The sequence below is a fragment of the Sinocyclocheilus anshuiensis genome, unplaced genomic scaffold (assembly GCF_001515605.1).
Source record: "Sinocyclocheilus anshuiensis isolate Anshui unplaced genomic scaffold, SAMN03320099.WGS_v1.1 scaffold1549, whole genome shotgun sequence".
Classification (NCBI taxonomy): Eukaryota; Metazoa; Chordata; class Actinopteri; order Cypriniformes; family Cyprinidae; genus Sinocyclocheilus; species Sinocyclocheilus anshuiensis.
The window spans coordinates 608,360-620,246 of NW_015538373.1; the positions used below are offsets into that span (position 1 = coordinate 608,360).

General features: G+C 38.7%; 1 protein-coding gene across 1 annotated transcript in view; it reads right to left on the bottom strand.

Annotated features, from left to right (window-relative positions):
* LOC107683760 (astrotactin-2-like) overlaps positions 1 to 11,887 on the bottom strand; it is a 496,105-nt gene that overhangs the window by 384,479 nt on the left and 99,739 nt on the right. The window contains 1 exon segment of the mRNA XM_016479817.1: positions 8,891 to 9,078. Within this exon segment, the coding sequence (XP_016335303.1) occupies positions 8,891 to 9,078 (188 nt within the window).

Sequence of the window (11,887 nt, forward strand, 5' to 3'; positions counted from 1 at the left end):
GATATCAGTATTGGAGACGCTTTCGAACATATATAATTAAATAAAAAATACAATTGATTCAGGAAATCGCTATTGTTCAAATGTTTGTCATCAGATTTATTTAAAAAAATAACTTTTACTTGAAAATACACATTCAATTATGGAATTATTCCACCAGAGGATTATAAATAAATGTAATTGTGACTTTTTAGCTTGCAATTCTGACTTGTTTAGATATAAATGGAGAAATGCAAAACATAAACTCGCAATTCTAAGAAGAAAAGTTATTATTGAGAGATATAAACTCGCAATTGTGAGTAAAAGTCTGAATTGTGAGATAAAAAGTCACAATTACATTTTTATTTAGAGATCTATTATATATATATAAGCAAGGCAGTCTCGGTCGAATGTCCACATATATATATAAATATTACATAACAAATATAAATTACCTTTTTATTCATTTATTTTAATTTTGGAGACGGGCTTCCATATTGAATTGATCAAAAGTGATGGAAAATACATTTCTAAAGTTACAAAATGTTTCTATTTCAAAAAAATATTTTCTTTTAAACTTTCTGTTCATCAAAAATCATACCGACCCTCAAGTTTTGAATGATAATGGTGGTGAGTTTGTGTAAAAGGTAGGACAGGACATTTTTCCCCAGATTTTTTATTTATTTATGTTTAGGTAAGCTAAACATCAAGTTACAAGTATTTCTAATATGCCTTTAATTAAAAGTAGTCTACTTTTAACTGTTGGGACATGCCTTCACTTTTATAGTCCTGTAAGAGCTGTTTGTGATGCTTGAGTTGGGGGAAGCATGGTGCATGAAAGGGCCGTTTGCAAAGGTTGTTTAAAAAATAGTTTATTTCTGTAGTTCCGCTAGATGACATTAGTACCACAGAAACTGCATACCCTAGTGCTACAATAATGAAATTGTAGCAAATGGAATATTCTCAACAGTGTGCATGACAATAACAACAAAAAACTACAAGTGTGCCAGTCTAAACATTTACTGACCATCAGTTGATAAATACTCTTTTGCTGTAATGCAAAACCGCAACCTAAATCATCCACCAGGGGCCCATTTCAGAAAGGAGGTTAAGTGAAAACTCGGAGTATTTTAACCCTGAAATGAGGGAAACTCTGGGTTTTCAGTTTCAGAATGGGAGGTTTGTCAAACCCGAGAAAGCAAAGTAGGTCAAGCCCATTTCTGAAAGAGAGGTAACTTATACTGAGTATTTCTGTCTTATTTCAAGTACAAATATCTAAAAATTCTTACGTTAAGATGCAATTTCTATAGATGAAAAATGATATTTAGCCTTGTTTCCTGGGGGAAACAAGTGCATTTTATGTAAAACATGTAAAATTGTCCGCCATAGGACAAGAAAAATAATCTTAATGCAAACGGACACAACAATATTTTTAATTTCTTATCCCACTGGCAGATAATTAGCAAAATAAGAAAAATGCACTTAAATGATTTTTCCCCCCATGGAAACAAGACTAAATACCTTGTCTTTTTTATGTAGAAAATGCATATTGATTTAAGAATATTTAGATATTTTGACTGTAAACAAGAAGACAAAAATTCTAAGAAAAAGCATTTTTTGCAGTGCATGTATTCATTCATTGCGCATATTTTCATCATGCAGACACTTTTTTTGCCATATTCACATGCATATTTACTTGAGCAGTAGCATTTTAAATGGTAGTTTTCTTTAAAACATTGGAGATGCAGAGCACACTAGTAAGGCTGCTGTATGCAGACTGATAAGGAAAGTGCACGTCGCTCTCACGGTCTTTCTGATATTTTTTTCCTGGGCACAAATCTGTCAAAGAGGAGTTTCACTGGACGGTAGGTCAGTGTTGTAGATATCGGTTTAAATGAGGCTAATCTGATAAATGATGTTCACTTGATAACATCTTGCTGCAACCTCTGGAAGTAACCTAATAATTATAATTTTCTTCAGGATTTCCAGTGTGGTTGTTCTTTTTGATTAGAGAATATTTAATAAGCCTATGTGAAAAGAGTGTTAAACTATGCTGCGCATTAAAATAGACACTGAATGATATTTAATATGTCAAAGGTTTGTAAAGTCATGTAGCCTACACCCATGAAACTTTTACGCTTAAAGCTTTACCTTGATTGAATCGTGTTTTTATAATTCATTTTTAGAGGCTGCTACATTTTTTTTTTTTTTTTTGCCGTGGGATACCATGAAAATTAAATTCAGTTAAATAATTTACAGTTTTTACCTCTGATATTATAACAGTGATTAAGAATTAAAGTTAATTATTGACTCGGAAGTATGCGGACATCTTTTTGTCGGTGCTGTTGCCATGGTGAATCATAATTTCGGAGCTCCATTGATCATGACTTCTCATAGTCGTGGTGCACACGCTAAACTCAGAGTCAACCTACTCAGAGTCGACTGAACTAACACAATTTAGCTGTTCTGAACCCGAAACCTCAGAGTTTCCCATCTCAGGGTAAGTCAATTCAGAGTTTGAGTTTCAACTCAGAGTTGGTTGAACCTCCTTATTTAAACGGGCCCCAGGTCATCTCTCATCTTCTGAACAGGGGATCAAACCTGAGATAACAAACAAGTGAGTGTGAACAGAGGCTGAGCGACAGCTCGCTGGCAGAAGAGCACTGCTCAACACCTTCAATCTGTCACTGCCTTGACAGAATTACAGTTAATGATGCTCATTGAAAATGCCAGGGCACCACTGGCCGCTCGCGCACGCAGACATATACACCTTGTTTTCATGAAGCGGAGAAGAGCTTCTCTCTATGGATGCTCATTTTTAGCCGCTCCAGTTCTGTTCTTCCGCATCTACATGATATCAGTCAGTGTGTGTGACTCTGGAGGCGGATTGAGGATAAATGTGTGAAGGTGTGTGTGAAATGTCTTCTAGAAAACACACTCCACTGGAGATGATGTGCATTATAGTAGATGCTTATTGTTGCTCAGGGACTGATTTTGCACCTGACTGTTGAACTCTGCTGCTGAAGCTCAACGGCTACAGAAACTACTATAATGGATAACATACTGAAAACGTTTCCTTACAATCATTTTTAAATAAATAATAATAATAATAATAATAATAATAGTTGTATTTTTTATTTGTATTCATCTGTTTTACTTTTCAGATCTTCAGCCCTTTTTCCCTAATGCAGAGAGAGTGAGTGCACACAGCTACCAGATTGGTAAAATTAAGTAAAACAATGGGCAGAAAATGTATCCATTCAAGAGAAAAGCTCTGATTGGGGGATTTAAACTCTTGAAATCTGGCAACTGCAACCATGAACACTTGAGGAGGCTTGTTACAATGCAATATAACGCAAATGGAAAAAAAAAACATAGGATAAATAAGCAGCAGGCAAATATGACAGACAATTATGCATAATAATTCAGAAATCACAATCATGTTCAAAATACGATTTATCAGTCCTAAATGTACAATGTTCAGTAACCGAAAGATCTGCAGTCAATTATTTAGCTGAGCGTTTTGCGTTTTGCGACGCAGCTCGAGTTCCTGAAGGAGAACGTTACTAGGTTACATATGTAACCCTAGTTCCCCGAGGGAACGAGACGCTGTTTCACAAAACGCTTTGCGACGCATCTCGAGTTCCTGAAGGGGAACTACGTTCTAATGCCAGTGATTTGGCAACAGTGTGATTCACTGATTCAAGTGCGTGATATTACGTACATCCACCAAGGCTCTCTGCGGGACTGGGTAGTACCGTCTCTACAAATATCAATGTTATTAGTTTAACCAAAAAAAAAAAAATAATAATTGTATCAGCTCAGCTGAAAAATGTAATGCTGTTTTTCAGCATCAAAGCCATTTGTGTTTAAGACAAGCTTCTGTTTGTGTGAGTGTTTGAGAAAGAGAAAAAGTGATGTCCCTAGATATTACAAGTAATTTTGGAAAAATCATTCAAATCGTCATTTTTATCATATGTGACCCTGGACCACAAAACCAGTCATAAGGGTCATATTATTATTGAGATTTATACATCATCTGAAAGCTGAATAAATACGTTTTCAATTGATGTATGGTTTGTTAGGATAGGACAATATTTGGCTGAGATACGACTATTTGAAAATCTGGAATCTGAGGGTGCAAAAAAAATCTAAATACTGAGAAAATTGCCTTTAAAGTTGTCCAAATGAAGTTCTTAGCAATGCATATTACTAATCAAAAAGTTTTGATATATTTACAGTAGGAAATGTACAAAATATTTTCATGGAACATGATCTTTACTTAATATCCTAATGATTTTTGGCATAAAAGAAAAATCGATCATTTTGACCAATACAATGTTTTTTGGCTATGACTGGTTTTGTGGTCCAGGGTCACATATTGTTTAATATGTCTTTCGTTGCGGCAGGCTGTGTGGCTCTTTGAAATGAAACTAACATAGAAACGTGTGCATATAGAGAATGAACCTTAGAATTCATAGCCAATCTCACCTAAAACCATTGCCATAGTCTTATTTTCAAAGCAATACAATAGTATCATTGGACCTGTCACGTATAGTCCAGAAGAAGACGAAGATGGTGACAGCACAAAATAAAGTTGAATAAATAACTCAGAAGATAATCCACAAGCGAGACAGTGTGTCAAACACAACAACCAACAAATTAATATCAACACAGAGCAACATAAACACAAGGCAAATGAGGGAACTAATGAATAACACCTGTGATGATTAATGAATGTCCATGACAACAAATGAGAAGCGGGAACTGAAACCAAGGAACACATGAATACAAACTAAATGTCCATGAATATGATACTAAAACAACACGAGGCGGAGGCGGAGATCTGGAAGACCGCGGTGGAGGCGGAGCGACTGAGAACTAGAGGTCTGCCTGAGCCCGGCCCATACCCGAGATCATTTGATGTGGCCCGACCCGACCCGAACTGTTAAATTTACAACCCAAACCCGATATGGGTTTCTCACAACACATAACGTTTTGCAAGATGCTGTATTTTAGGATTGCATGCATCCATCAGTAAACAAATATGTGTAAACCAACAGTTTAAACAGAGAAAAAGCACGTCGTTACCAATTATGAAACGTTGCTGTGTAACAACACAGGTGCAACAGTCATAAATTCCTCTTGAATATTGAACTTCTAACTTCAAAACAGAGTTTGCGGAAAGTGTTGAACAACTATTTACACAAATATATCCTTTTCAGCATGAGTTGTGAAGGAAGAGAACAGCACCGTCCTCCTCTGACTAAAAGTTATTCCAGCAGCACTGAAGTTTCTCTTGCTGCTGCTACTACTTGCAGGGATGCTGAGTATAAAACGGGCCAATCTTGACAGTAATGGGAAAACTGCTGTTGTTTTTCCACCAACCCAAGAGATCCCGCTCCTCTTCCATGTCGTGGTTGCGGCTGATGTATTGCTGAACTTCATCAACAGTTTAATTCAGGGGCACGTTTATCGACTCCTCAAACTCTGCCACTACAGTCTTGCTTCTTTTAGTTGCCGGTTCAACAGCTGGCTCGCCACCACGGGTAAAGCTGGCTATCCAAAACCTGGCTTCTTGGTGGATATCCTCTCTGTCAGGTTGAGACAGCATGCGGAGCTGACAGAATTTTGGCCATAGAAATATGGCAGGTTTATGCAGCGTCTCAATTTTGATTTTGCCATTCAGCCATTCGAGATGTCGCTCACGAATAAGCGCTTAAGCTGCTCATGCCACAAAACAACCAGGTTAAGTGTGGGATACTGGTCACCCTCTAGTTCGCTCTGAGCCTGGTAGAATGGGCGAAGAAATTCCAGCAGTAACTCTTAAGACACCTGTCGATTCTTCGGCTTTCTCCGCGTTTGTCAAGTTTTTCACGAAGCTCAGTGTATACCTCTTTAATTGAATCCAATGTAAGGAACACAGTGCTGAACCTGGTGTCTGACATTTGTCTGACAGTTGTTGTTAACTGGCTTATTACACCTGTTTGCTTGACACATCTTACGAACGCCTTTGCTGCCAACAAAGTCTGTGTGACCTCTGGTGCGCAGTCTCGTAGTTCGTCACAATCAAGTGCACGTCTGAGTACTGTGTTATAAACATGGTCCTGACAATCCAGCCGATGATACAGTGCGAGTGCAGCAATTATGTTTGATCCCTGATCAGTGACCAAGACGACTTTGTTCATAACACAAACATCAAATCCAAGTACAGAAATGAGCTGCCGCTGTTATTCTCTCCGTATGTTCTCACCGGTTTTTGCTTCTTCAGGGGGGAACGTCGCTGTAGCAAGGACTCTGCTTCAAAGCAAAAACTCTGGAGTGATGTAGTGGCAAGTGATTGTTAAGAAACTGTTCTTGTGGTAATCGTCAGTCCACATGTCAGTGGTCATCCGAACACTAATATCCGATATTTCTTTGACCACTTTCTGTCGTTTTGAGGCTGCAGCTTCCTTACATCTCCAAGAGATGGAAGTGGGATCAGGCAGCACACTCTCCGCTGGGACGCGGCCATAGGTAGTCTGCTTTTGAACGAGTGCATCCACGGTCAATGTGTCGCTGTAGAGAAGATGTACCTGTCTTCTTACTGTCGTAGGCCAAGGCAGCTTTGCAAGCCCTACACTGCACGTAACCGCTGAGCTCTTTATTGCTTGTAAGTACAAGATCGTAATTCCTCCATTGTGCAGTTTTTCCTGCATTGTTTGACACTGTAATGAGTTTCCCCTCACTCATTTTTTGCTTTATCACACTCATTTTGTCTACTGTGTTATGATAGAAAAAGCACGCGAGATCAGGAGCACATGCGCAAAAGTTATATATGCCAAAAAATATATATTTATATAGCCTATATATATATATATATTTTTTTTTTTTTGGTACAAACCCGAACCTGGCCCAAGCCCAAGGCTATTAGTTAAACATTAACCTGAACCCGACCTGAAGCCTGAAGGGTAGAAGACCTCTACTGAGGACCAAGGAGGAGCCGGAGGGGAGGAGGAGCCCGACTGAGCCAGAGGGAGGTGAAGCCAGAGGAGTGGAATCCCATAGCGATGGAGGGTCGACAACTGACCAAGGCAGAGCCAGAGGGACAAGGTAGCCCACTGGAGCCAGTGGGATGACGGGCCACGGTGGAGACGAGGGAGCTAGGAGACAAGGCAGAGCCGATGGGTTGAAGGGCTGAGGTGGAATCCAGGCCTCGGATGCTGGAGGCGGCGACGGGGGTTCCTCACACCAAGGCAGAGCTGGAGACTGGGAGACGCACAATGAGACAAAGCTCCAGGATGGCACTGACTGAGGGTGAGCTGAGGGGTTTAGAGGAACCAGCTGAGAAAGGGCAGCAAGTCTGGCAGATATATAGAGAGGAGGCAAAACAGAGGAACTGACAGGGGATGAAGATGACTGGACAGTGGGAGTGGCTGAGGAGACTGAAGAATTGCACAAAATCCAATCAAAAATAAAAAAAGTCAATTTGGAGAGGAGCCCAGGGGCCCAGGGCTCAGGGATTCAGGAGGGTCAGGGCTGGACGGAACCAGTGGGAAGACAGCTAATTCACTAAATCAGTGTCTTGAACTTATCGGGGCCGACAGTTTATGGACTACATACACACATCTGTGAGGAAACAGAGAATGTTTTCTGACTGAAAATACAGAACAGGAGAGCATGGTGTTTTTTTATTTTGCTAAGTGGAAACTGCGGTTTGGTTCTCATGCAATAACGGATATTGAGCTGCTTGTCTTTATTTTTCACTTCCCTCTGCTGCTCATGTAAAGCTTGTGGATGCTGTTTTGAGTGCACTGTAAAAATTGAGTGTGAATTTACAGTATTTTCCTGTGTATAAGTGTTCAGATTTCCGAGAAACGTGCCTGGACTGCAGCAGTGACTCGAGAAGGCTGGATAGCAACTAGCAACTCTAGGATATACAGCACACATTTTGATTCAGGTAAGTAAATGTCTTTTTTTTCATTTAATAATTTGTATTTCTTTACATAAATTTTTCAAGTACGATGCGGTATAATTTAAAGGGTTAGTTGATGTGACATCAATGGTTCAACTTCAATTTTGCGAAACTATGATAATACTTTTTTATGCGCAAAGAAGATAAAAATAACAATTTATTTAACAATTCTTCTCCCCCGAGTTACGTCTTCTGCCATTTTGAAAAGTACCCAAGAACGTAATCGGTGTTATTTACATTAGGGGGGAAACGCGCACATTAACGTAATCGGCGTAATCAGCATTGTTTACACTTAGGGTAAAGCGTGCGTATGCATTAGTGATACTCTCCAAAATGGCAGAAGACAGTAACTCGGGGGAGAAGAATTGTTGAATAAAGTCGTCATTTTTGTATTCTTTGCGCACAAAAAGTATTCTCGTAGCTTCGCAAAATTGAAGTTGAGCCACTGATGTCACGTGGGACTGTTTTACCGATTGTCCTTGCTACATTTCAGTCTGGGAACATTTCAGTTGCGTTGCTGTCTATGCAGGGTCAGAGAACTCTCAGATTCCATCAAAAATATCTTAATTTATGTTCCGAAGATGAACGGAGGTCTTACGGGTTTGGAACAACATGAGTAATTAATGACAGAATTTTCATTTTGGGGTGAACTAACCCTTTAAGCCATCATTGCTTTGAGTATTTTTCTCTCATTCTTAGTCTCGTCTAAGAGTAGTGGTCTGCCAGAGCACCACTGTGTGACGAACCCATTGCAGTTGTATGCAAAGTGCAAGAAACTATATGCACTCCGAGGTCTGCATGCAGTGAAAATTATACTTAAAAATTGAAGGAAGCAACTGAACTTGAGTTGATTTTTGTTTTGTTTTTTTGGAATATCTAAATCCAGATGGTCTGTGAGCCAGATGAGTTGTGATGGTGTTAGTTGTGTTTTGTACAGATGTGTGTGTGTTCAGTCCTTACCATGACGGAGATGTGCAGCAGGTGCATGTGTTCGTGCAGGACGTGTGGTGGTTCCTGGACGGTGGGCTGCGTGACCTGCGACTGCTGCTCAGAGCTGCTCATAGCCACGTGGAAATACAGCGTCCCATTCTCCAGCCACTGCTGCTTCCAGTGCACCTGCGAGATGTCCGGCCCCGTCCCCGACATCTCTGTGAGACACGGACAACACACCGGTCAGCTGTGGGCTGGATTTAACGGTCATGAAAATAATGTTACAGTGCAAAAAATCATAATGGCAAAAACAGGCCTGATTAAATGTTGATGTATGTTGATTCTTTGAGACTGTATATGGTGTCATAGTATAATACGCTCATCCTGTAATTATATAATATGCAATATATAAACATCAGCGGTCAAAGGTTTGGAATAATTAAGATTTTTCAATGGTTTTGAAAGAAGTCTCTTCTGCTCCCCAAGGCTGCATTTATTTGATCAAACAGTAATAAAGTGAAATATTATTCCAATTTAAAATAACCATTTTCTAATTTAATAGATTACAATATGAATCATTCTAATGATTATATATAAAGGTTGTGGATGGATTTGGTGGTTGTGACTCTTCCTGAGCCTCCATCTGTGCCCTTAGGCTCTGGTAGCGAACTCTGACATCAGTGCTGAGTAATGACATCCTGACAAAGACAACCATTTGCTCAGCTTCAAACAGGTTTTTCCAAGCATCAAATAGCAGGTAAACGGGCTCCCTTTATACTGACACTCTTTTGATTTCTCTAACGGTTCTTGACGTCTTCAAACTAAAAGCGGCATTGTCAGATGTATCCAACTTCAACTGGAAGAGCGGTACATCTAACTTTCTGATATCTGACAAGTTTCAAGTGTTTATTAGTTCACTTAAGTCCTCAAAGTTACTGAGATAACCACAAACGTAAAACAATGATTCAAACAAAATGCAGTCAAAATTAATTTAGTTCAGCCAAAGCGAACATTCTGTCATCACTTACTCTCATATCACTCATGACTTGCTCTAAAAAAAAAAGCAGATATTTAGCAAAATGTTCATACTGCTCATTAACTTACAATAAAAGGAAAGAGTGACCAGGAGGTGTCAAGCTCCAAAAATGACAAAAAACATCAAGAAAATATGATTGCGTCATGCACTGTAAGTCTTCAGAAGTCTTACGATAGCTTGCCGTGACAAACAGACCAAAATTGAATTCAGTAAAAAAATATTTGCCAATGCATTTAAATCCTGTTTGCACATGTGCATAAAATGTTAAAACAAGTTAATCTAAAATTAAAACTATTAAAAAGTGTTTGTTGCTGAAATAAATAAATACATTAACTTAAATATAAATATTAGATGAACAACTTCAACTTAAAAAGCATAAATAAAAAACAGAAATGTTTCCTTGCCAACTGAAATAAAATAGATGTGCTAAAACAACAATCGATTAAAATAAATTAAATCTGAATTAAAAAAAACATGAAAGCACATAACAAAATTACTATAAAATTACAACGAAAACCAAAAATTACATTACATTTGCATTTATGCATTTGGCAGATGATTTCATCCAAAGGGAATCATACTGTATTCGAGGTATTCATTACATGAATTCACGCATTCCCTGGGAATCGAACCACAGGAACAGAACTACAGGAACATTTAGTGAAACAAAAGCAAATAAAAGACAACGGTTTGGAATGACATGAGGGTGAGTAAATGAGAGTATTTTCATTCTGAACTCTTATATTAATGCCAGCTGTAGTTTAATTTTTAGAGATGCACCACACTTTTTTTTTTTCTTTCCCGTCTGATCTGTCTTCTGGACTTGTACACAAAATGCATTGCAGTAATTTCATTGATAGTAAGAAAGAATTACATGCTCTAAACATTAAACATTCTAGTCACTTGCTCATAAAAGAAAATCAGCAACTGGTATCAGAATCGACCCATTTTATTATAATAAAATTGGCCATCGTTGGCCATGAAAAACAGAAAATGCATAATCGGTGCATCCCTATTAATTATTCCTCATGACTTTCGCTCACCTCATCCGTAGTCAACAAATAACTCGTAAATCAGTCAGTCTGGTAGGAATGAGAATAACACACGGTTCACAAGCACCGCTGGATTGATTTGCAATAATTCTTGATTCCAAATCATTTTCAGAGATTTGCGTCATAGACTTCAGTCCTCAAAGCATCATCAAAAACCTCCAGCGTGTCATTGTACAGCTCTATGCAGCTGTGAGTGAGAACTGCTGCAGTGCTGTTATTTGGGAAGGAATCGAGTCCTTGAAGGTGGCGTGAGCGATCTGACTCCAGTGCTGATGAATTGTGGCCAGATAGGGATCAGATACGTGGGATGGGTTTTCCATCGACTCAGGTTTGTGTTTTGACCGCTCGGTGGGACCTCAGGAGCAAAGAGCAAGAAGCTTGATATTTTCAAAGGAGCTGCAGATGTGAGGCAAAGCTGTTTCACCAGTAACGAGGAGCAGGAAATTGATCCTGGAAGAGCACAGAGTGGCCGGAATGCTGAGAACGGGACATTCGGATCTCAGGAAGCTCCTGACCTTTAACACAAGTGCCGGATGTCCAGAGGAAGATATTATTGCTCTGATATTTCTCTTTCAGATCTCTGGAGACTTCAGAGAGTTCGAAGTTAAGCTTCATTAAGTATGGCCCTTGTCAAAAAGAAGTGCACTTAACTGTATTGAATGTGTTTCTTTACACACTTAAGTAGAAAGTGCACTTTGTAATAATGTCAAATTAAAAGTTATACATTAAAATTTAATTTTAAATCATGTTTTAATAAAATTATGTCATGCTTTAAAGAAGTACACTTATTTTGATGTGCTGACTAACATACAAAAGCACATGTAAAATACTTGAGACTTAAAGTACATCAGAAAAAAAATATTGAGAAATTTAGCATTACATTAGCATTACAGCGAATGGGTGCCATCAGAATGAGAGTCCAAACAGCTGATAAAACCA